Source organism: Ostrinia nubilalis, chromosome Z (assembly GCF_963855985.1).
Source record: "Ostrinia nubilalis chromosome Z, ilOstNubi1.1, whole genome shotgun sequence".
Classification (NCBI taxonomy): domain Eukaryota; kingdom Metazoa; phylum Arthropoda; class Insecta; order Lepidoptera; family Crambidae; genus Ostrinia; species Ostrinia nubilalis.
Window position 1 is genome coordinate 17,697,669 of NC_087119.1, and position 26,800 is coordinate 17,724,468.

At 38.2% G+C, this 26,800-nt stretch overlaps 1 protein-coding gene across 6 annotated transcripts; it reads left to right on the top strand.

Moving 5' to 3' along the window:
* Positions 1–548: 548 nt before the first annotated feature.
* Positions 549–26,399, top strand: LOC135086655 (major facilitator superfamily domain-containing protein 6). Of its 6 annotated transcripts, none has more exons than XM_063981417.1 (15): positions 549–620; positions 948–1,037; positions 1,385–1,469; positions 1,543–1,681; positions 2,077–2,302; positions 3,149–3,326; positions 3,408–3,622; positions 3,710–3,923; positions 4,014–4,090; positions 5,773–5,929; positions 7,822–8,006; positions 10,036–10,291; positions 11,206–11,417; positions 12,444–12,636; positions 25,195–26,399. In XM_063981417.1, the coding sequence occupies exons 3-15, from the start codon at positions 1,397–1,399 to the stop codon at positions 25,269–25,271; spliced, it is 2,202 nt and encodes a 733-aa protein (XP_063837487.1). In that variant the 5' UTR covers positions 549–620; positions 948–1,037; positions 1,385–1,396; the 3' UTR covers positions 25,272–26,399. The 6 variants fall into 6 exon arrangements, with proteins under 6 accessions (XP_063837487.1, XP_063837489.1, XP_063837485.1 ...); XM_063981415.1 differs by having other exon boundaries at positions 557–647; XM_063981419.1 differs by lacking the exon at positions 948–1,037.
* The last annotated feature ends 401 nt before the right edge of the window (positions 26,400–26,800 follow it).

Sequence of the window (26,800 nt, forward strand, 5' to 3'; positions counted from 1 at the left end):
CCCAGCTCATTTGGCAAGGCTTAATATAATCGAAAATGATGTGTGTGACTGTGGAACGGAGTCAGGTGATTTGAATCACATTTTCTTTGCTTGCCAGATTCACGATCGCTCCTTCTTTATGTCATCTCTCCTAGCCCTCCGTGTCCCTCTCCCCACTTCGATATCTTGCCTGCTTGGTTTAAATGATTTTGATATTTATAAATGTATTTCTGAATATTTAATTACAAATAATATTAAACTTTAATTTATCTCTCAAGTATTTAAATGCAAACTTATTATATTATATTAACATTAATTCCTTTATATATTTTAATTTTATTATTATTATTTAATTTCTCACCTCCCAACCTGATCCTCATCCTTTTCTGTACTCCACCCCGGTTTTTTCTTTTCCTAAACGTTTCCTAACCTTTTCTCCCACACCGTTGTGGCTAAACGCAAACCGCGAAAGCCAAGAAAAAAAAAAAAAAAAAAAATTATTCATTGGTTCATTCATTTATTTAGTTGAAATGGATTATTTGTTTTAAAACCTTAGATTAAAATCTAAGTTTAAAACTAAGTAATTTTCAACTGGAAAATTTCGCACTATCGGCGCATTCGTTAGTGATCCAATCAAAGAGGTATTTTCTCTCAGTGTTACGTCTCATGTAGGTATTGCTGCTCTAACATAACCATGTTAATTAACTAAGCATAAGTTTAAATTAGTTGGGTAACTTAATAATAACCACATTGAAACAATCATCGTGATAACTATAAAATAAATGAGTAAACTTGATAAACTTTAAACTAGTGTAAACTAACAGTGGCAGTACCAACTTAATTCATTTGTCATAGTATTAACCAAACTTTTTGTTACTAATTTTCCTCAAACCTGTTTCTTTATAACCCAATTATTGCCTTTTAAATACCCATTTGTACAACTTACAATAGTTTCTTTTGTATTAAAGGAAAAAAATAAGAACAAGAAGAAGAAGTAAGTTTAATTTCCAAAATATGGTGAAAGCCACAGAATTGGATTATTAAATGCCTTCCACCATGTGAGTTATTGATTGTTTTCCTCTCCAAATCTCTGGTAAAAGCATTTTTTATGACTCGCACAGTAGAAAACATTTAATATTATCAGATTGATCAATAGGTCAGCCTGCTGTGTACTCAATATTTAGCCAATGTGAAACCTGACTTAACACTATCTCGTTTTATCATTAGCCATTTGAATGCAGATAACCTTAATTGATGTGAACACACTGTTGCTATTCATGATTTGGGGCCCTTATTGAAGTTATTTCATTACTAGAAACTACTGCGAGTTGAATTCATAAAATACATTACACAAATAAGTGGTAAAGTGTATAATTCTGACAATAATAATGATTTCTTTTTTCAGGCGCATACCTAAATGATCAACCTAAAAATGAAAATAAACAAGAAACTGTTGCCAATCAAAGGGCATTACTTCTTTTTTAATGCAGGTAATTATTTGAATCTCTACAAACTTATTTTCATCAAATAAAAGTATTATTTGTTATATTACTGTCTTTATAGGTACCGCACCATTAGTGCCCTACTTGAGCACATATGCTCGCCAACTGGGTTTTTCTTCGGCTACAGTGGGGCTCATTTACACAGTACTTCCAATTTTTGGATTGATAGCAAAACCTCTTTTTGGTGTGATAGCAGACAGGTAAGAACTTTTGGTTGTAACAATATTTCAGTCTCAATACATAATGATATTTTGTCTAAAAATAATACCTATATTCACTGAGCTATTGTTTAGATTCTCTTGACACATGCTTAACCACAATATAGCTGGTAAACTACTAAAATGTGTTGTCAATAATTATTCATTAATAAGCCCATTGGCTTAACATAAAAACATTTTTTAATCAAAATTCTATATTATTTGATATTTTCAATGGTATCTGCATTTCTCATTAATTATATGATTGACCTTGCTATGATCATCAACATCATAAACTTTTATTGGGTACTTCTCATATCAGTGTATAAATTTTTTATTACTGCAATTTAAGTTAATAAGTGTTTACCCTGTCAATAAAATAAATATCTTTGTTTTAGGTTCAAGAAACAAAAGTCAATTTTTATACTATTCCAGATAGTTACTATTGTAAGTTTTTCGGCAATTTATGCAATACCAGAGAGCAGATCAAATGTGACTGTGAAATTGGACTGCGGAGACCATGTTACAGTATTGAAAAGCTGTTATAATACAGTAGCATCATTGGAATCAGACGAGGGAAAGATTAACTCTATAGCATCTCAAAGCAAGCTCGCTACATGCCAAGTAAGTAAGGAACAAGGCGAATAAGTGTTAGCGTTGCCATCCGTCTGGCTAAAGCAGGGTGGAAAAAATCATGATTTTTTTATTTTAATCAAAAAAATCTGATTTTTTTAAATAGGTAAATCATGATTTTTTTTATTAATTAGTTTTTTTTTATTAGGTTTTGCGATCATTTCGTTAGTTTTTCTTATGGAAAACATTTTATTTGCATAGAATAGAAAAATAAATGATGTGGTTATCTAAAAAAATCGCAATTATGTTTGTATGGAAAAAAATATTTTTCAGATTCTCCATACAAAACAACAATTTCATACATTAACACCTAATATTATTAACATTGTTTTCAAACATTACAGTTGATTAATATAAACTCCCACACTTTCATTAATTCCATTTTCGAATTCTATTTAAATCCGTAATTTTTATTTAAAAAATCATGCAATAAAAATCGTGATTTAAATCATGCAACCCTCATCAATGTTAGGCAGTTGGATCTCTTTTCCAGATAATATTTATTTATATACTTTATTGCACACAGTACTTATCAGTACAAAAGCGAAATATTCTATAATATTCCATTAATTAATTCACAATTTAAAAGCATTGTTTTACTCTATTTGCACTTGTGGATTGATAAATTTTCACACATTCTGCTTCTGGACTCAATATCCTAATCCCATTGTTCCCTATACTTTGTAAATGAAAAAAAAGCCCTCCTCCTGGTGCAGTCGGGTAATAAGATAATTTATAAAAATACAAAAAGTGTATTTCCAAATTAAATGATATTTCTAAATAGTATAAATATGTATGCATACATAATGATAAGTTACATTTCCGTTTCTTTTTCAGATGAATTGTGACATGTCTTCGCCAAAAACGTGGCAAACAGTGTGTGAACATTGGCACATACCACAGTACTGTTACAGTAATACAAACAACATAAAGTACACCTCATCTATTAGCAAAGTTACAGTTAATGCAAATGATAGCTGTACTTATGTAGCAACTAGTAATGTAACTTTAGATGGTAAATCAACTGTATATTTTGTTTATTACTATTGTATGATTTGCAAAGATGTTGCTTAACTGAAACTTGTTTTAATTTCAGGACTTAATTTTGTACCACATTGTCGCATTGGTAATGGATTTGTAGACATAAATGAACCATGTACTCTGGACTGCACAAACCAGAAACTAGCAGCCAAAATAGGCAAAGAAAAACCTATTATGACATGCGTAGATAAAATGTTAAACTATAAAGTTTGTTTAAATGACACGGACCTGCAAGATTTTGTCAATGAAACCCATTTTGATGCATGTTCTGTATGTATTTTTAATTGGTAATAAATTACTTAAGTTAGAATTAATTATGTTAATATTAGATTTGCATAATTTATTGTTTGTTTTTAGGCGTCATGTGATCTGGATGAAACGGCGCCATGGCGTTTAATGGAGATATGCGAAGGCTGGGGCGCAGACGTTGCCGCTTCTTGCCAACCAAAAACGATGATAGGACAAGATTTCCCATCGAATTTAAGCTTTACAGGAACAATTCTATTGAACACTACAATACCTGAAGCCAACTGCGTATACGCGCAACTTAATCATATTCAATTACCAGATGGTGAGTAGATATACTTAGCTATAGCTTTACAAGCTGATCGAGTTAACTGCGCACCAGGCAACCGTATCATCTATTTCTTTTTGTTTGCAGAGTCGACTCACTATCCTAACTGTATGCCTGGAGAATTGTTTCATACGTCATGCGACATAACCTGTAATAATACCGAGGTGAGTTTTCAGTAAATTTGATTATACAGTCTGATTCGCTGTCGTCTGTACACACGGCCACACTGTTAACTATCCATTTCCGTTTTTGCTCTCGCTCTCATCAAATGGTGATTCTTTGCGATAGAACGAGACGACATGACAGGCAATGGATAGTTAACACTGTTATCGATGGTACATAAAGGATGTTCCTTTTAAGATCGAGCTAGTGCGAGTTTAAAGTAGAATCATAATATTAACTAAATCCCCATGTGTTGTTAGAAAAGGACATTGTCAGAAACCGCCTTAGATTCCTGGGCACAGCAGTAAAGTATCAAAATTAATCTCTTACTTTTTGAATACTTAAATATTAATTAGATTGTAACGGACACTTGAGGATTAAAAAATGAAATAATAAAAGTATTTTATATGTATTCCATAATACTATGACGACATCCGGACATTTTAGGGCGTGGCCTGCTCCATATCCTATGAAGTTCCATAATTTGTGTCGATAAAATCTATGTAAAATCGGCACAAGGCAATGCCGTACTTCATTGTTAGGAATCCATGTAATAGTGATGTTGACTGCGGTCATCATAGACAATAAGATACCGATCTTGTAAATAAAATAAATCGTCCAAATTGTTACAGTATGACTAGATTTTAATTAAAAGTTAAAAATATATTGCACGATACTACAAGAAGCTATCTAATGTGTCCAACTGGTCGAAGGTCATGAATAAAATAAAAAGAATAAAATTGTGATCATAACACTGATATAGACAATGACAACAATATGGGATCATCTTTAATATATCTGTTACAGTTTCAAAATTCGATGAAAAATCCAATGCCGCTTAAAGTGAGAGAAATGTCTAAAGTTCTAATAGAATTGAAAGTTTTATTCGCTCAAAATGCTTATAACAATAATTGGTAATACATTTCAAATATTAAGTACCTTTATAATGTATCGATAGAACCAAAATGATATCCTCTCAGCTTGGAAAGGGAAAACCCAGGATTGGGGGAGCACTCCAGGCAATTTTTAGAACATTTCATAGGTGGTAGTAAATAATATTTATTTTATTATTAAAATTGAATATTTTGATATTGATAAAATTAAATAAATATCTTTCGATTCAAATACCGAATATTTTTCAATCGATAATAATTATCGAGAATTGTTAATAATATTCAATTAAAAGTTGTTCAATCCCTAGTCATGCATAGACTAAGACGGTAACCATGGAGATAGTTAGTTTGGTAAGTCACGTGTTAAATGTCAAGAGTGGAAAGTAAACATAGGATTCATGTTATTTATTTACGTGCAAAATGTAAGTAAGTAAATCATAAAAGTGGAACGCCGAGCTATTTCCAAAACCCGTCCAATATTATAATACAATTTGGCTGCGACAACTACAATACAGAACATCTCCCAAATCGATGTGCATAAAATAATATAATGCAATACTAGTAAGTAAGAGGTTATGATAACAATATTGCTATTATTAAGTTTATAGAATTGGTCCGCCAGGAATAATTGTTCTTACATAAAGATTTGTGTCATTTAGAACCTAGAAAGTATTTTTTCGGCACTGTTGATCTAACGGCGAACAATGTATGGAGAACGAACATTGTCCTTTGGGTAGTTCAGTTATCATAATTTATAAGTTAATGTCGCTAATTAATTACTATGATTTCAGTTGAATGAAATATTTGCAGCTGCGAATGAGAGCGAAAATAACCAGGGTACTAAATATACGAAGCAGTTTTGGCTATTTTTTATGCTTATGATAATAAGTTGGATCGGCCAAGCGGTTGTGGTCACTTTCGCAGATGCTATATGCTTCAATCTGCTAGGTAAGTATTGTTTACCGTATAAGCACAGGTATAAGTATAGTCCAGTCAATAAAGCATTATAGATGGAAATCCGTGGAACACAATTTTTGACTTCGGGACTTTATTTAGACTAGTTAGGAGGTGAACATAGCAAAAGTCCCCGCCCTTAGCCCTTGAGCCGGCGGGGAGAGGGGGGTTTAAAGGTACCACTTTTCGGTTTTTCGCTTAATCCTCGGAAACTATGCGTCCTAGTGACATGGCTACTATGAACCAAAAAAAGCTTATTCAATTTGCTACAGGTGAGATAGTCAAGTTTTTCTATATCTTGTATAGTTTTCGCGGCATCTGCTCTACAAAGTCTGTAATATTGGAAATTTTATTTTTGTCTTCCATGTTTCCATCAGGAGAAAATCGACTAAATCAACATTGAGCTAATATTCTAGACATGCGGGAGCTTAAGCCTAGTTCCAGGGAGGGGACTGCACCGTGCGTATATTTAGACGAACCAATTGGAGCCACTTCTGACTCCTCATCACTCAAAAAGTACTGTGCATTAACACTTCTAATTTGGCTCATGTGTTGAGACTTGCAAGATAAACATCAGCTTCAAATTTCATAAATATACCTCAAACTGTTCTTTAGGTATTGACGTCTAAAAATCTACATGGCTGACCTATAAGACCAAATTCTAACCACTTCCAGATGACCTTGAAGGATCAAATTTGGCATCCAGATAGGTAGTTGTGTAAATACAAAGGAACAAATAAAAAACCAATAAAATTTAACATTTCACATGTGATAGATAGATTTTAGTGTCCTAAATGTCGATTTTTGAACGTCAATACCTAAATAACCGTTTGAGGTATATTTATGAAATTTGAAGCTGATGTTTATCTTGCAAGTCTCAACACATGAGCCTAATTTGAAGTGTTAATGCACAGTGCTTTTTGAGTGATGAGGAGTCAAAAGTGGCTAGAATTAGTTCGTCTAAATATACGCACGATGCAGTCCCCTCCCTGGAACTAGGCTTAACATGCTCCCGCATGTCTATAATGTTTGCTCAATGTTGATTTAGTCGATTTTCTCCAGATGGGAACATGTAAGACAAAATTAATATTTCCAATATTACAGACCTTCTAGAGCAGATGCCGCGAAAACTATAGAAGATATAGAAAAACTTGACTGTCTCACCTGTAGCAAATTGAATAAGCTTTTTTTGGTTCATAGTAGTCATGTCACTAGGACGCGTAGTTTCCGAGGATTAAGCGAAAAACCGAAAAGTGGTATCTTTAAACCCTCCTCTCCCCGCCGGCTCAAGGGCTAAGGGCGGGGACTTTTGCTATGTTCACCTCCTAACTAGTCTTAATAAAGTCCCGAGGTCAGAAATTGTGTTCCAGGGATTTCTCTCTACACCGTCGTTAAAGCATTCATTGACTGGACTAGTAGGTACGTTTCTACGTTGCGAATTCTAATTAATTGTCATTGTGTTATGAGAACAAGTTATTTTTGACGTTATTACCAGTTACCACGTGGAGTTTGCTAAGCATGACGTCATACGTACTTAAAGAAGCTTTATAAGTTCCACTTCCTGCCCCGTACAACCAAACTGTGGAATGGACTGTCGTCTGCGGTGTTTCCGGACGCATACGACCTGCAAGCTTTCAAGAGGAGAGCGTATCTTCCTTAAAGGCCGGCAACGCACTTGTATCGCCCCTGGGTCTGCGGGTGTCTATGGGCGACGGTAATCACTTACAATCAGGTGATCCGTCTGCTCGTTTGCCTCCTGTCACATAAAAAAAGTGTTTGTTTTTTAACTACAATGAAACACAATTTTCAATTTTAACAATAAAACAAGCTAGCGTAGCTAATATACAAATACCTATCTTTGACCATGTTACATATTATTTTTTCAGGTGACAAAATTTCTCACTATGGCAAACAGAGATTATGGGGTTCCGTCGGATGGGGAATATTCTCCTTGATGACCGGAGCTCTCATAGATGTATTCAGCGACGGAGCCTACAAGGACTACACCGTCGCATTCATACTCATGTTCGTGTTTATGACTGGGGATGTCATCGTGTCCTATTTTTTGAAGGTCTGTATGACATGTAAATAAGTTATAGATGACCCACGCTGAACTGTCCCACCAAACTCAATGACAGGGGGGCGCTACCATCGTTCAACTATATGGTTTCCAACATATCAAAAATCGGAACCAGCGATACGGTATTGACGGTGGCGCCCCACTGTCAATGTCATGGATAGGACAGTTCAGTATTTTGGAACTATACATCAATACTGCGTGATTAGTTCAGTGGGTCTAGACAAAGTGCAAATTATAATCGCAAACCAGTCGAAAAGTTGTTGAAAAGCCCCTTTTTTGTATGGAGTTTTGACGGATTCGATTTTCGATTCGATCAAAAAGTGCGTTTTGGCTAGGGGGGCAGAATTCTGCCACTTGACGTTTCACGGCTATAGGCTGCGTTTACACTAGAGATGTGCGAGCAATATATTGGTAAAAAACCAATAGAAACGTTTCATTTATCTTGTGTTGGTCAGCTCACATTCCTAACGCAAATCCCTCGTTTTGTTTGTCCAATCTATACAATCTATACTAATATTATAAATGCGAAAGTAACTCTGTCTGGGGTGCGTGACAGTTTATATGATATAAATTCATTTCAATAACGTTCATATTGTATAATAAACGTATGTTATAATAACACTTGATATAATTTTTTAACATATAATGTTTACTTCATATAATAAATCATTTCTAATAATATCATTTCAGATACCAATCACAACGCATAAAGACATTTGATATAAACCTTACTTAATCTAAGACTCATTTGATGTAATTTTGTTTAATATAAATATTATTTCACATAACCATTACTTGTAATAAATATTATTTGTTATACTCTTTAATTGATATAATTTCTGATAGATATAACTTTAAGTATGTTCTTTTTTAGCTTGACTTATAAATGACTTTAGTGACAAAAACGAATCGCCGTAAAACCGACTCCACGTAGTCTTGTCTGCCCTACCCCTAGAGTGTAATTTAGAAGCGCGTAGGCACGGAGGGGCGAGGCGGCCCGCGGGCTGAGGAGCAGGTGGCTGGAAGCGAGGTGCCGCGCGCGCGGTGTCGAGCGAAAGCCATCTGCGACGATTAGCACGCGAGGGACCGCCAGAGCCCCGCAGTGCCGGCGCCGTGACAGAAGTCTCAAGTTTTTAGTCAAATTTGCATGCTGCATGCCTGCTTGCTTGCTTGCTTGCCTGCTTGCTTGCCTGCTTGCTTGCTTGCTTGCCTGCTTGCTTGCTTGCTTGCTTGCTTGCCTGCTTGCTTGCCTGCTTGCTAGCTTGCTTGCTAGCTTGCTTGCCTGCTTGCTTGCCTGCATGCTAGCTTGCTTGCTAGCTTGCTTGCTTGCTCGCTTGCTTGGTTGCTGCATGCAATGCTTATTATAACAAATTAACTTTATATAAAATTATTATTGTTATATGATTTAAGTTTTATAGGAAAAGAATTTTATCTCATTTGATTGTTCGACATTTTATTTTTATATGATTTGAATGTTATTTGTTTTAAATAGTATACTATACATTGTAAGTTTTATAGAAAATATTCATTATATCAAACCATTTTATATCAGTTAATAGATATTTGTCTTAAAATTATTCGTTTTAAAATTATATTATTCGTTTATTATAGTAAATAATTATTATATTAAACGATTTTATATAATTTGATGTTATATCCTTTAAGTATTATATGATATGTAGTTATATCATACATTACACACCCCTCTGTCTGTCTGTCTGTCTCTCTTTCACGCCTAAACCACTGAACCGATTTTGATGAAAGGCAGGGAGATAGTTTGAGTCCCGGGAAAGGACATAGGATAGTTTTTCTCCCGGTTTTTGAAACAGGGACGCGCGCGATAAAGTTTTTCTGTGACAGACAAAATTCCACGCGGTCGAAGCCGCGGGCGGAAAGCTAGAACGCTATAACTGCGTTCAGCTAAATTCGTTTATGAATTTGACTAGTGAAATCCATCTTAAATGTCCTGATAAAGATAATTGTAAAAACCTAATTCGACTTATGTTTTTTTTATTTACAGGTCGAATCTACAAAAATGTCTATGAATATACTAGCAGACGTCGGCACTCTGCTGTCTTCGGTCCACACCGTTGTGTTTATGCTGTGGACCATCGCCGTGGGATTGTGCACAGGGTTGCTATGGCAGTTCTTATTCTGGTATCTAGAAGACTTGGCAGCCATGACATCTGACGGATCAGCGTACATCAAAACGCTGCAGGGCCTTGTTAGTGCTATTCAAACATTCGGGGGCGAAATTCCCTTCCTTTTTATATCAGGTAATGTTTGTCATTTTTACCATAGTCATTGGATTGGCATGACTTAATAATATTGTTGGTTCATGCATCCATACAAGCTAATAAACCGTATAAAACGCTTTAGTAATAAACAAATGAATGTAAAACTCTGAATCTGTCCAGCTTCCCCAAAAAAGGCGTAATTATAAATGTTTTGTGATGGCTACAAAAATCTGTTGTCATGAAAATTACCTACATCTCTGAAGCTATAGTCAAACGATTTTGAAACATCAAGTGACAAAAATCGAAACCAGAATCCAGAATTGATAGTAGCGCCCTCCTGTCAATCACATAGCTGAGACGGTTCAGTGTTTTACAACTATACAGGGTGGAAACGTTAAGTGATCTCACTCGATTATTTCTAAACTATACAAGATATCGAAAAACTGATTACTGATTCTGAAAGTGCTTCACAAGCTCTTTCAAACGGTACCAATAATAGGTTACATAATAAACTGGATCTATCCGAAAATTTAATGTTTTCAGCCTCCATACTAAATGTATGCCAGTCAAACAAAATTAGAAGTATTTTTTTTTTTTTATTAAACAATAAACACTTAACATGAACTCGTAAATTGCATTCTTATTTAAAATTATTCATGGAAAACATTGGTTTTAGGCTTTACTTGCTATAATATTATCAAGACATGAGTGCCATGACTGTGGCTGTACTAAATGTATGGAAGCTGAAAACAATTATTACAATTACAATTATATTATTGGTACCGTTGGATAGAGCCCGTGAAGCACTTTCAGGATCAGTAACCAGTGTTTCGATATCTTGTATAGTTTAGAAATAATTGAATGAGATCACTTATCGTTTCCACCCTGTATGTTCGCTAAACTTGTTTATTGGTGAAATTGAATAGTTAATATCGTGCATTTTTTGTTTCTAGGATACATATTGAGAAAATTGGGGCATGTTAACATGATGACTTTAGTCCTATTTGCGTTTGGAATACGGTTCATCTTGTACTCGTTCCTGACAAACGCATGGTGGGTTCTACCAATTGAGTTATTCCAAGGGATAACTTTCGGCATGTTTTATCCCACTATGACGTCATACGCCAACGTCGTATCTCCACCTGGAACAGAAACTACAGTACAGGTATGGTGCATGGTACAATACATGCAAACTAAATACTTAATTACTTTGTCACTTACACATCATAAAATAATTGTAAGTACATATGAGGCTAAGAACTCACGGCGCGATTTTCACCCGCGCCCACGTCGGTTGCGGGTAAAAAATAATGCACAACTCACGACACGGTTGTATTTGGGTCCCGCGGCACCGGTGGCGGGCATCTAGTAGAATCGCGCGGGCTGCGGTAACCGCAGCCTCGGCGGTTTTCGCCCGCGCGCTCTGCGATCGATCGGCGAGCGACCATTTTGTACCAGTGACTTGATTGGCGCGATTTTTACCAGCGCCGTGAGTTCTTAGCCTAATTTTGAAAGCAATCGCGATACATTAAAGTTCAAATTAATTTTGCTTACAATAGTGTTGAGTATGTTTAAATAGTATTATTAAACGAGTGATTAGCCTGACCAGTGATCACTCGTTATCCAGAAACGCCTAAACTAGTTTTTTTCTAACGTCATACAGCGTTAGAATCTCTTCGTTATTCAACACGATTGTTTCCACAACGCTCTAAAGCTAAACTGAATTCACTCTTAAGCAAGCAACATAAGGTAGATGTTTGATTGACACAAAAAATAACATGTTTCCCGCTTCGTTATGACAGATTTGAGGACAACGTCGTACGTTGACGATTCTTAAACATATTTTTTGTAACCTAAAGGAGTAAAGCGAGTAATGTATGGTCTCCAAATAATAAGGATCGTAACGAAACGAGTGCGTGTGCGAGTGAGAAAGCCATATAACGTTAACATAAGTGTGGATGAAATAGGTATGCGGTCCCACAAACGGACGAGAACCGTCCATCTCAAAACGTCTTATTTGAAAGACCCTTAACTCTTTAGGCTGGTGCGCCGCATTTACGCTGCGCAGGCGCTGGTGATACGACGACGTTCGTCGTGGCCTTAGCTTGATGTTCCGTCGTCTACACATATTTGCAAGTGTACCAATAACAAATTATCTATCATTTTATAATATGGTTCCGTTTTATTTCAGGGTCTAGTTGGGGCTGTGTTTGAAGGCGTAGGGACGTCACTCGGCAGCTTTATCGGGGGTCGTTTATACGAGACTTACGGGGGAAAGAACACATTCCAGTGGTTCGGCATCAGCTCTCTGGTGTTCGGTGTCATCCATATGGCGGTTCAATATGTTATGCGTCACAGACCTGGACACGTGGGATTCAGACAAGGTAAAGACAACATTGCCGATGAATAATTCATTAATTACCTACAATCACGTTCCTGTACCAAATAGTTTTTGAATTGTTTTTCTTATTTAGACCCCGTTTCAAGAAATATTTAATCTTATACTGAACATTGTTTTCTATCAAAACAAAACACTGCTGCTGCTGAGCTGACATTTTCATGACAACGGATTATTTGCTTTCACCTATTGCTACAACAGAAAAATCATTTTATTATTAATTGGATTAATTATACGATCAAAACATGTCTTTCGAAGATAGTTAACGGCTATAGATCTTTTTGTCATCATTTAATTTTATTATTGTCGCACAGCGAAAGTTGAGACGATCAAATAATTTTCCTGTGTAACAGGTTCAAGCAATGTTCCGTTTTCACGGCAATGATAGCAGCTGTCTAGATCCACCCTAAAGGGAATTACTAAAAAATATTTGGTACAAGTACATAATTATTTTTAAGGGAAAGGGAAAATGCACAGTTTCGAAACAAATGGTTTGTTGATTTATAGTTTCATGATTGAAAATGTACTATAGTCTATCCAATATAGCTTGATTAGAATGACGGCTGTCAAACGAATGTGACTAGTGCTGGGTATGTTTCGTACGGTTCACATAGATGTATCGATAAGTTTTCAAAAAAATGATATAAATAAATGCACTCAATTTTTCTTCATATCTTTATTCATAAAAATGACAATTATGATTTAAATTTAAAGACAGTAAAATTTAAAATTCATGTCAAGGGTGTACAACCTAAGTTGTAGTCATTATCATCAGTGTTCTTCAGTAGTTTTTTACTCTCGCTAGAGGGCGGTGGGCATCTCTTCTAGAGCAACGGTGCTATGAATACCCAAAAAATTACCGGTGATTGATTTCCGATGTTTGATTATTTAAGAATGAAATGTTTTTTGGTTTTTAATAGTGAACATTTAGAAAAACGTAATAAGATGACTTAAATATGTTAAAAAATGAGTTAGAAAAAAAATTTGTAAAATATGTTAAAAAAATAGTTTTATTTTAATATGACATTTGTCGATATGTCCCAACACTAACATTTTTGTAACTCGAGATAACCTTGTAGAGACGTCGTTAATACTCTAGCTTGATTTTTATAATTTCGAATTACTACTTATTGGTGTAATTTAACGCTGCATTTACACGAAATTAACATTTTTATTGGAAGCACTGTCGTCGAAAATATTGTTTGTAGGTCAGACGTGAATTATTTCTTGTCCGCCAATATTTAGCTCTCATTGATCGCTACTACAAAGTTATGTCGTTACTTTTGATGGCAGCTGTCATTCTAATCAAGCTATATTGGATAGACTATAGTGTTAATATCCAAGAAAAAAAAGTAGAATTGTATTTTCACGAACAATACAGGGTGTTTGGCGGAAGGTTAGACAAACTTCGTGAGTGTATAGGTAAGGTCATTTTAAGAATACAAGTTCACCCATTTGACCCTAAGTGAGCTTCTTTTTTTTTTAAATTGATATTTTTGTTTTTAATTTTTTCAACCGATTTTTTATTTGATATTAATATCGAATATGTCTTTAGTCAAATAAAATACATTTCAGAACCAGATAATGATTGGATAGCTAGTTACGAGCCGCCAAAGTTTAACAAAAGTGAAACCACGATAAAAAATTCAACTTAGAATTCGATTAAAAAAAAATGCATTGCCAATGATCTTAAAAACATGTCTAGCTTCTCTTCTTTCCAATGATATATCACATGTAGTAATAAGATATTGAAATTCGTCAAAAATTCAAAGTTTATGGAAGAAAATGGAATAATAATACAAAAATTATCCACAAGCGAGAAAAAAAAATGAAGCAGTTCTTAGGTCAAATTTCGGAAAAAAATAAAATCAATTAAAAAAAGGTAGCTCACTTATGGTCAAATAGGCGAACGAAATTCTTAAAATGATCTTACCTATACACCCACGAAGTTTGTCTAACTTTCCGCAAACACCCTGTATAGCTAAATTAATGTCTTATACAGGGTGAACTTTATAAGTGGTTAGCCTAATCCACAGCGTAATAAATAGCTAAATATGCTCAAACAAGTCTCAGGGCCGACCAATGTAAAAAATATAAAATAATAAAAGTAAAATAACTAGTGTAATGGCGGATTTACATTAATAACCATTAAAACGATAGCTCGTTCGCACGCGTCGAGGCGATGGGCGCGACTGGTCAATAAGGTCGAGTTCCGCGGACCACAAAGCGCGGCGGCCGTTGAAAAGAGCGCGCCGGTTGAGCGCGCGAACCCGCGAAACTCAAGCCCGCCAAATCCGAATCCGAGCGTCAGAGCACAGATAATACAATACTAGTGTTTGGAGGGCCGTTACATACTCCCCCTCTAGTTCGAACACAGCGTCCTCGCGTTCGGACTAGGACTATACCTGCGTGGGCGTCCGCGCCTACGCTTCTCCCTAACAGGGGCCTCTACGTCACCGATGAATGGGCTTAGGTTGGATGCGTGATAGCGACCTATAAGTTCGCCGTTCCTAATCCCCTCCAGCAGGTAAGTCGTAGGACTAACAACCTCGCGAATGCGATAGGGTCCATCCCTACGGGGTATGAACTTGGCGGTCTGGCCAGGTGCGGCGTCGTTGGGCCCTTGGGTCTTTAACAAAACAAGGTCACTCACCTTATAATCCGGGGGTGCGCGCCTACCTTCGTCTGCGCACGCCTTCTGGGCGGCCTGCGCGCACTCGTGCACGTCGCGGGCCTCCAGCAGCGCGGTGGACAGCTTCCGCAGGTAGGGTGTGATGCTCGCCACGAAGTTGTCGCTCTCCGCGATGGCCTTCATATCAGCCACCGCGTCAGACGGGGCTCGCAGCTCTCTCCCGAAGGTGAGGTAAGCTGGTGAATGTCCAGTACTCGCCGTTACAGCGGAGTTCATCGCGAACCTGATGGCAGCAAGGTGGGCATCCCACGATGTGTGGTCCTTCCCTACGAGTATCGCCAGTTGGGGCTTCAGGTCGCGGTTCTTGCGTTCAACGGGGTTCGCTTCCGGGTGGTACAGCGGCGTCAGCGACTGTTTGATACCCATCACGTGACAAGCCTGCTGCATAACTTCACCAACGAATTGCACTCCGTTGTCGCTGATCATCCGTCGGGGAACTCCGTACCTCAGGAACACTTCTGCGACGAGGACTTCAGCGCACTCGGCGCTAGTGGCGCTCTCCAGGGCAAAGAGCTCAACCCAACGGCTGCAAACGTCTTCAATAATCAAAATCCAGCGGTTTCCCTTCGCGGTCTTCGGTAAGGGTCCGAATAAGTCCACAGAGACGACTTCAAATCTCCGGGTTGAAGCAGGGGTCTGGAGTAGTCCAGCCGGCTTCCTGTTGTCTGCCTTGTAACGCTGACATGCAACGCACCGTTTGATGTACTCGGTAACAAAGGCTCTCATGCCTGGCCAGAAGTAACGGCTCCGGATGCGTTGCAGAGTGCGATCGACGCCGAAGTGTCCTGCGGTTGGAGCGTCGTGTAACTCGGCGAGTATCTGCTCTCTCTCGTGATGTGGAATTACGAGACACGTGCAGTCTTCATCGTCAGACTCAGGTAAGCATCTATACAGTATACCGTCGGATATCAGGTATCCTCGGTTCGACCAGTTCCTCCCCCTGAATGGATCGTCGGTCTCTTCCAGGTCTTCGATTATCTTCTTCAGCTCAGGGTCCTTCAGCTGGTTTTCACGCACGTCAGCTGGTGTCCTGTGCGGTACGTCGACGGTCACCAAGCATACTTCGCATCCACCTGGGTTTTCTTCGCAACAGGCGGGGCGGCTCAGTGCGTCGGCTATGACGTTAACCTTCCCGGGCGTATACTGGATCTGCAAGTTATACGCCTGGAGCGTCAGCGCCCACCTCGCCAGGCGGCCGCTGGGTGATTTTAAGCTCATCAACCAGCGCAGGGGTTGATGGTCGGTCTTCACGACGACTTCCGATCCCTCGATGTAGCCTCTAAATTTGGTCACCGCCCAGACGACGGCAAGGGCTTCTCGCTCGGTGGTCGTGTAGTTTCGTTCTGCAGGTCCTAGGAGACGGCTGGCGTATTCTACGGGCCTCTCGTCGGGGCCCTCCCCCTGCATCAGAGCGGCTCCGAGGCAGTACCCGCTGCTATCCGTCCTCAGGGTAAAAGGCATCGTCTCGTCCGCCTGGCGCAGTATCGGCGCGGTGACGAGGAGCTCCTTGATTTTGTTAAATGCAGCTTGCTGTTCTTCGTTCCACACCCAGGTGCTGTTCTTCTTGAGGAGGTCGATCAGCCGCTTAGCAACAGCAGCGTAGCCTGGTATAAACCGCCGGAACCAGCTGGATGTGGCCAGGAAACCCTTCAGCTGTCTTTCATTCTTCGGGGCAGGCATGTCTGCGATCGCTGAGGTCTTCTCCGGGTCGGCCCGTAGGCCTCCAGGCACGATGATATGGCCCAGGAACTTGACAGAGTCTCGGGCGAAGCAGCTTTTCTTCCTGTTTACGCGCAAGTTGAACTTCTCTAACCTGTCGAGTACTGCTTCAAGGTCTTCTAGGTGTCCAAGGAACGATTCTGATAATATAATTATATCGTCGAGATACGCTAGGACGTTTACAGGCCTCCTTTTCTGCAGAGCAGCGGTGCCTCCTCCTCTGTCCTTTGGCTCAGCATTATCTCCGTTAACGAACAGGTTCGTTTTAAATCTGTCGATCAGTCGCTGGAACGTGGCGCCAGAGTTGCGAAGTCCCATCGGCATCCTCTTGAAACGGTAGGTACCGGACGGCGTAACGAAGGCGGTGACGTCACGGCTCTCATCAGCGACGGCCACTTGAAAATAGCCAGATTGAAGATCTAGCGTTGTCATCAAGCTGGTGGTCTTGGCTGCGTGAAGAACGTCCTCAATCCTGGGCAGCGGGTACCGGTCGGGTTTTGTCACGGCGTTCAGCTTGCGGTAATCTACGCACAAGCGTACTCCACCATCTTTCTTGTTGACAAGAACCACGTTCGAAGCCCAGGGGGACTCACACTCTTCAATAATATCAGCCTGCAGCAACTTCTGAAGCTCTTCTTCCAGGATCTCCTTCTTGCCTTGTGACAAGCGGTAGGGCGGTGAGGCGATAGGTTCCTGCCTCTCATCGACCCGGATCCGGTGCGTAGCGTAGCTGGTAGGTGGGCCAACCTCGGCGAAGCGGTCGGCGCGGCGCGCTAGCAGCTCGTTCAATTGTCTTCGCTGAACAGGTGGCAGCTTACAACCCTCGTCATCTCTCAGCGTCAGGGCCGCGGCATCGAGGCGCGTCAGCTCTGCGGCGTCGGCGGTCGGCGGGGGCGCTGGTGTCAGCAGGTCGTAAGTATCTACAAAAGAAAACTTCTGTTCAGGTAAATCGGAAAAACTCCAGCTACGTTGTGGTATATCTAACATGACGTCAGCGCGCACTATAAAATCATGACCGAGGAGGGTACGATTCTCAGCCCCAAGTATCACGTAGAAAGTGGTAGGTATGCTGCGTCCAGCCAGCACAACGGCGGTATTACAAATCAAAACATCTCGTACCTGCGAGGTTCCATCGGCGAGTCCTACTGTGTGACGTGCGGCGTGAAACTTAACACCATTCTCCAGAAGGATCGCGTACAGTCCAGGGCTAGCCACGGAGTGGGTAGCGCCGGTATCCAGCATCGCGACACCCGCGCGGCCGGCCACCGTGATGTTAAGGCTTGGTATTTCTGCTAAAGTAGGTATTTCGCGCTGTCAAAATCTGCGCGCGCAATACTTCGCCGAAGACAGCGCGCCAAAGAGCTCTCGCGGCTACACAGTATAGAAAAACGCAGTTTAGAAATACGCAGTTGGTTAGGTTAGGTTGACTTCCTTCCGTTCAAGCGTCACACTCACAGCACTTTCTAATACAAATCATATCCAAGTGATACAAATTAAAACAACTTTCAAAATTTTTGGGAATATATTTTAGAATCGAATAAATATAGAATATAACTGCCAAAGTAAACACGGTTCAAAGAGGCGTGGCGTCACCCGACCTTCCGGAAGTTCCGCGCCGGCTAAAAGAATTTCAAGATTACGTCACCCGACCTATCGGTAGATCCTCGGGAGCTTGAGCGATTGGAAAAACATTTTATGATCAGTTACTCGTAGTAGCGATTACTTAGAGCTTGGATAATAAATTATACTTGTTGCAATTCACAAAGCTTTGCATGTAGTTAATTACATTAATCAGTACACGCATCAATTTTGTTCAGTCTTTTTGTTTATTAATAAATAAAAATATCATACTAAAATTGCATACATATTTGTTTGTATTGGTCTGGGTGTTTTCTTTCCATAATTTATGTATAACGTATGTACGGGTCTCTGTATCGAAAATCACTATGAGCAATGAGCATCACACACGGTTACCTGGAGTGCATTACCGCAGCAAAATTTTTATAAATGTTATGCTTTAGAGAGTCGAAAGTATAGCAGATAATTAGTCCATTGTAAGCAGAAATTTGTCCACTAATAGCAAAATTCGTTCAAATTATCGTTTTAAAATTATTAGGAAAAAACAGATTTTGCTGGGGTAACGTTTCAAACATTACCCTGGCAAATTTTTTTTTTGAAAGTCGTTCTATCCCGGAACCAAATACATGGTATAGATAGCTCTTGTTGCGTAGTAATTTGTCCATGAATAGCAAAATTTGTTCGTGTTCCGGTTCTCAAGTTATTTAGAATTTTGCTGGGGTAATGTTTTGTGATGTCCCAGATCTCGTAAATGGCTCAACGCAGAAGTTTGAAAAAAATACCAATGATAGACCTTGATATGTCCAAATTAGTTCAAACATTAGTCTTTGATTTGAATGATAAACACCAGTGTAATTAAAAGATTTCAGAAAATCAGATAAAACGGATTTGTGAGTAAACCATTACTCTTACAATCGAATAAAAAGGTGTAGCATGTACCCTTGGTACACCTTTATAACCACAGTAAATATAAATGATGTAGACCTTTAGCTACAGACTTTAGACAGTATTTTTGTAAAAATTCTTACGCATGGTGGAGGAAGGGACGCTCTAGACACTCAAGTCTACAAGGAGTCACATCAACTCCAGTTTTAAATCCGTTGACATCTGCTGCATCTGCCATCTTTTTGGTTAGAAGATTCTTCCATCTTGCAGCGTAGACCTTTAGCTACAGACCTTAGACAGTACTTTTGTGAAAATTCTTACGCATGGTGGAGGAAGGAACGCTCTAGACACTCAAGTCTACAAGGAGTCACATGAACTCCAGTTTTAAATCCGTTGACATCTGCTGCATCTGCCATCTTTTTGGCTAGAAGATTCTTCTATCTTGCAGCTTAGACCTTTAGCTACAGACCTTAGACAGTATTTTTGAAACATTCTTACGCATGGTGGAGGAAGGGACGCTCTAGAGACTCAAGTCTACAAGGAGTCATATGAACTCCAGTTTGAAATCCATTGACATCTGCTGCATCTGCCATCTTTTTGGCTAGAAGATTCTTCTATCTTACAGCTTAGACCTTTAGCTACAGACCTTAGACAATATTTTTTATTATTTATTTGTGTCAGTGTGCTCTTCTAAAGAGTGTAAGACGATTGTATGTAGGTACTATTAAAATGTAATTTTAACTCATTGGTTTTGTCTCATATTTGAGGAATGTACTATGTATCATGAGTAGTCTTCGTTTAATAGGATGCGAACGATTTAAATTTCAATAGGTAGACAAAATTGATAATTCTTAATTATCAAAAATTAAAGCTTTCTCCTGTAACACTGATATTATTATACTGTGACTCATCAAAGTCATCATTGTCAAAAATATTGACAAATCGCGAACTGTCACGGCCAAAAAACTGACACGCGTCCGTCCTCCGTAAGCGCCACCGCGCGACTGATTGAGATTGTCCAAGCCGTCATGGACGATTTTTTCCACATTTTTTAACATAGTTACTAAATAAGACGCAATATAAAAATTTCATCCGTTAAAAGCCCTCAAGTTATTTCTGAACTTTAGTTTAGTAAAAGATTTAGAATCTTAAATCGCTTATTTTAAAAATAAAACCATAAATAGAAAACGAATAGAGGTAACTTTGGGAATTTATTCTATCGAGTCAACTTCATCAAATCGTGTTTCCATCCGTTAATAGCCCTAGAAAATATCCTCAACTATGCCCAATAAAAATTTTAGCCTTTAATTTTACTGTTTAGTACCTCAAAAATGAAAAATGAAAACCTCATTTTCGCCATTTTCTCTGCTACCCGGCCTTAACCAGTGGGCGCGCGGTGCGCGTGTTGTCAACAATAACATTCTGAAAGTCAACTTTGTTACTTTCCCTACTCACACTCGCACTTTTATTCGCACAAGTGGTACATTTAGAGCGCACTGTACCTTCCTGACCGCATCCATAACAATACAACTTACCTGCAGGTCGGTTATTAGGAACAGGTGGTGAAACATTCGCTTTAGCAGGTGTAGGTTTCGATCTACATTCATCGGTGACGTGCCCAAAACGCTTACAGACATTACAACGTGGACGATTACGTATAGGTTTCGCTGTGTTCGTACTAGAAGAGGCCGTGCTATTATGATTGTTGTCAACATAACTAGACTGAGCACGGGATGGGTTAACAAATATCGTGGTATTGGATTCACGCGAAATATCTTCAACACACCTCGCCTGCGCGAGTAAACTATCAAGGTTAACAATATTGTTACGCGGCACTAATTTTTTAATGTCATTATTAAGTAGGCCGTACACGATGTCAACTTGCACTTCGTCATCCAGTTTGTATGGTAATCTCGAGAGATTAGCGCGCACTCGCGATATAAACGAATCGGCGTTTTCTTCGCCTTGTTCCGAGGCGAAAATGTCCCGGAACACGCGGTAGGCGGGACGAGGGGCGCCGTACATGAAGCGTAGCCGGCGTATCGCGTCGTCCCAGGTCGTCACGGTGGTCCGTACACCCTGCCACCACACGGCGGCGTCTCCGGTCAGCAACATGGCGAGGCCGCGCAGCGCGTGTTCGTCACTCACTGCGGCGCACTCTTTGTACACGACGATGTTCTCGATGAACGCCTCCAGTACCTCGGCGCTCCGGGTGGCACCGTCGAAGCGTGCGGTGCACCGTGTGAAGTTGCCGCCTTGCGGCGCGGTCGCGGTCGCTGCCGCGGGGTCGGTAACTCGGGTCGGAGTCGCCGGCGGCGGCCCGTGTAGGTCGCCGGCCGGGGTCGGAGTCGGTAAACCTCTGATGACATTGGTGATCAGTCTCGCCAACTGGTCCTCTGTAATCCCGATGACGTCGTTGCGGCTGGTAGTAGTCGGCGTCGTCGCCGAAGCTTCGCGGGCGGGTATGGCGGCGCCGGGCCCCGCGTTCACAGTCGCGTCGTCGTTTTCGTCATCGCTGGAATAATATCTTTCCTCTTCTTGGCTATCTTTGGCCGTGCCTCGGCGTGTCTTCGGTGGCATTTTCTCACTTCAACACAATTTTCAATCAACACGACTCACTTGGGTCGCGGTACTTGTGGTTTCTCTCGAACGTTCTCGAACTTAGAACGCGAGGCCCCACGTTGGGCGCCATTGTAATGGCGGATTTACATTAATAACCATTAAAACGATAGCTCGTTCGCACGCGTCGAGGCGATGGGCGCGACTGGTCAATAAGGTCGAGTTCCGCGGACCACAAAGCGCGGCGGCCGTTGAAAAGAGCGCGCCGGTTGAGCGCGCGAACCCGCGAAACTCAAGCCCGCCAAATCCGAATCCGAGCGTCAGAGCACAGATAATACAATACTAGTGTTTGGAGGGCCGTTACACTAGTACTTACTTACTTAGTATTTTTATGCCAACTTTGGTCCTGATACTTTGTCCTAAATACTTTGAATTATAGTTTTGGACTTAGCCGCACGCGAGTAAATCACTTAAAATTTTTGACAATAAATGCCATAAAAATAGAACTAATTTGTCGTCGGCTGTTTTACTCTGGCATGAAAGTAAATGATTTTAAAAACCGCACTCTCACGCTTCGCTTAATTACATGGAATATACCGTAAATACACTTAGTTATAATGGTTATGGTTTAGTTTAATCCGTTAAGTTTTTAAAGTCGCTTTCATCAGAGCCAAAGCACAGGTGCGTTACGGTGCCGGTGCGATGCCAATAATATCTGTGGGGGCACACGAACGATGCGGCGCTGTGCTGCGCGATACGCTGAAATCTTTGCGGTGCGGCGCCGCAACGCATCATGTGCTTTGGCCCTTATTTGTTGTCAAACGAGAGAGGGAAACGGTTTATAAGTTTTTTTTTATTTAAATAAACTACATAATTATTTCGAAACTAAAAATAAATAAGTAGAAAATGATATGCCATAGATATCATACATTACCCATAAGATAATGCTCGTCCTGCATCTCACCCGTACCCGATATATTCTAAAAAAGCTTCGGTATGAAACTGACATAATTATATTTATATCATTTGTGTTTTTTATTTTTAGTTTAATCGGTATTAAACTTAAACTTTTATTTCACTGAATAAAGTACCCTGTAAAATACACTTAAATTTTTATAACAGGGCTGAAATATGTTGTCAAATAGAATTTATTATTGTTTTTATGACATCGACACTACTATTAAATAAATATGCAATTTCACGCCAAAGACTGAATGATTCCTTTCCTTTATCTTTGCTGAACAAACATTTATACACGCTTAACCGGTCTTAATAGGCTAGTGGACAAAATTTCAATTATTTGTCCGTCAGACAGACAAATAAATAAGAAAATATTGGACATGTATTTTTTCTTTTCTTTCTTAATTAAATAATAACAGTGCTACATCGAGTTGAAATGGCGCGTAACGTCTGGCCTAGGTAGATTTTTTACCTAGAAGTGACGTCACAATTTTTCAACTCAATATAATACTGTAATTATTCGTTTCAGCCAAATGACGTCCACTGCTGGACAAAGGCCTCCCCCAAGGTTTTCCACAATGAACGGTCCTGCGTTCATTGTGGAATTATTCGACTATGAAAAAAATTAATACGTGTCCACAATTTTTTTATTATCTGTCTGACGGACTAAATAAAATTTAAGAAAAAAATATTGGGCATATTCATGTTTTATAAAACTTATTTACAATAGTGCCATCGCGCCCTCTCTGTGTTTGATTAGAAATAAGATGTTAAAATGTATATGTTATAATAATTATATTAAGTTTAAGTTCAAATGCCTAAGTATACGTAAGTACCTATTTTAAATACTGATAAACAAAATGTTCGAATTTTTTTTGGATGGCGCGGTGTATAATGCCCAAGAATATTTTTATGGCTGTGTATTTTTTAATAACCATGGACATTTGTTGAACAAAATATTTATGCATTTATCAGTATCCTGCCTACCAGTACTAAGTTGTTTAGTTTATTACTATTAGAATACTCAAATACTTAAAACATTCCACATTATTGTATGAGAATTTTTACATTTATTTTTAGTATTATTAAAATGAATGACACATCAACTATCTTTAATCAATCGGACTGATAGTTCGAAAATCTTATTATACCCTGTATTTATAACACCAAACGATAGTCTGGTGTGTCCTATAGTGTTCTTTATTAATTCATGTGCTGAAAAATATATAATATTTAAGAGTTCTTGTAATATTTTATACTTATATTAATAATAAAATTTTATAAATTTTTCAAGTGAATGTGTAGAGCAATAATTTAGTAAAGGAAATATTTTTCTCTGGTCTCGAATGTTTTGATTATTAGAAAAGATTAAAAGAATAAGTTGAATGAAAAGAACTATGCCAAATTAGTCCTTAATTGACGAAACCATGTTCGAATTTTTTTACCGTAATCTGATGGAGATTATTTCAACTGTGATCTGTACAAATTAGTCTTACTACTGCCTTCTAAAGGCTTGTTTTTAGTTTTTTTTTTATATGTTCCAAATTGGTATATTTTATTTAAAAGTTGTCATGATCAGTCTCGAAATATTTATGCATAATATACTCTTTTTATGAAAATAATACATATTTTTGTTATTAAAAGTAACATTATGTATTATTGTGATAAAGGAACATTTAGGTAGGATATTGATATGGCTCTGCCTTGAAGGTGATCATTGTTTTGTAATATTAACGCATTATGCATATTATAATAATAGTTTTATTTATATTGAGTATTTTTATTTGGAAGATTGTCAAAAAACATCCGTTTTAACGAATTAATGAGACAATCTTATTTTATTATAATTAACCTATTTTTATCCTAGGGAAGTTGTGCTATTTAGTTCCTTTTCTACCCAGTATTATCATTTGTAGTTAAAACTTGTATGACAAAATATATCTTTTTCAATAATATCAGTGTTTAATTTATCATTGCACATATTACCCTAATGTAATAATATGTAGTTTTAACTGGTTCACCTGCGCCATCTACAGACAAACAAATGATCATTTTATATTCTTTATTCATTGAAGCGTCATCACTAATAAGTACGTATGTAACTTAGTTATTCGTTTGTTTTAATTTAGCTTTATTTTTTGTTGTTCGCAGATTATACTTCAGTGATAAGATATGAACAACCGAATGACATGATTCATATACTAGAAGACATGTCACAAAATAGATAACCATTTGGCGACGTATTCCATCTGTGGCTTGTTTTGCTTTCCTAATTTTAATAACTTGTTTACAACGAAGTTCTTTAATTCATTTGTGTATGCTGTTGTATTGCATCTGTTTTAATTTACATATTTTTACATTATCATCCATCTATCATAATCTTTGTTGTGATACTTAAATTATTTATTTTATAAGCGTTTTATTATTTATAAAGCAGCTCAAAATCAATTAATAATAAAAAAATAGGTAGATATATCTATCTATAGGTATTCAATACCTATTAAAACGTGCTTAAAAGTACATGCTATATTTTAGAGTTATGATTGAATGTGATTGACAAAATCATGTTTGATACCTCGTTGAAATAAATAATATAAAAAACTAATATTAGCGATTTTTAAACTGTCTCGAAAAATAGCAAGATCCAATTCGTTAAGTTCTGTTTATATTATGAATGTTCGCTGTAAACAGTCAATCAATAATGTTTCATGACCAAATAAAGGTCTTGATGTTCACTAGCACAAAGTTCTAAAATGGCAGTAATAATATTTGTTTTTGCAGTCCACTTAGGTACGAAAAATACTGCACGATAGTATTGCTTCGTCCGGGGTTTTCTCGGAAATTATTGGAATTTTTCTCGCCGTAAAAACCATCCTTGGACTTCAGCGAACATAAAAGAATTGGTAAAATTGGTCCAGGCGTTGTTGAGTCATGCGCTTAAGTAACAACACGTTTCGTGATTCATTTGTATATTATAGATTAATTCGATCCTTCGTTTTATAAGTATGTACCTATAAATTGAGGTATTAAATTATTGAATCAAATTATACACAAAATAAAAACATGATAATTTACTACTATACGTCCAAAGTACCTAATGATAATAAAATATTTTGAAGTTCCTATCTTTACTTAAGATTAAATTGTTAATGCATAATTAATTATACTTTATGTAGCGATATTTATATCGTAAGTTTGTATGCTCAAATTTTGCATTTGTATGTAATTATTGGTATATTGGTGCTAGTACCAAACAAGGGGCAATAATACATAATATAGATAAGAAGATATTTTGAAATATAAGATGGGTTTTTGTATAATTATGTGGAAATAAATGACAAAATATGGACATTTTATTTTACTGTTCTTAGTTATTTTTTCAAAACTTCCACACCAAAATTATATTAGATTCATCACTTTCGTAAGTTAAGTATTTAGTAATCGCGTCATGCGATTTTCTTATGGGATTTCTCAAAGTAGATCTTCGTTATCATCTGCTGTAACAACTACTTATCTCCTCTTGGCAAAAAAAAAACTAAATTCGACAGTCCCATCACTCCCATCAGGGTTCCAATACCCACTTACTTCATCATCAAATATGCTCGATCAATCAAACTCTTATAAGTTAGTAACCCTCCTGCTCCCTCCGCTTTACAACAACCCATAATTAATAGTTGTATCCAAAAACGAAAAACCCTTCGATTACTCGACTCCAGGCGTCACTTTAGTGTCCTTTGATCACCTATGGACTTTATTT

Coding starts and splice junctions, on each gene's coding strand:
- LOC135086655 (XM_063981417.1), top strand. CDS start 1,397: ATGATCAACCTAAAAATGAAAATAAACAAGAAACTGTTGCCAATCAAA. Junction 4,091..5,772: donor TAACCTGTAATAATACCGAG/GTGAGTTTTCAG, acceptor CTATGATTTCAG/TTGAATGAAATATTTGCAGC. Junction 8,007..10,035: donor TCGTGTCCTATTTTTTGAAG/GTCTGTATGACA, acceptor TTTTATTTACAG/GTCGAATCTACAAAAATGTC.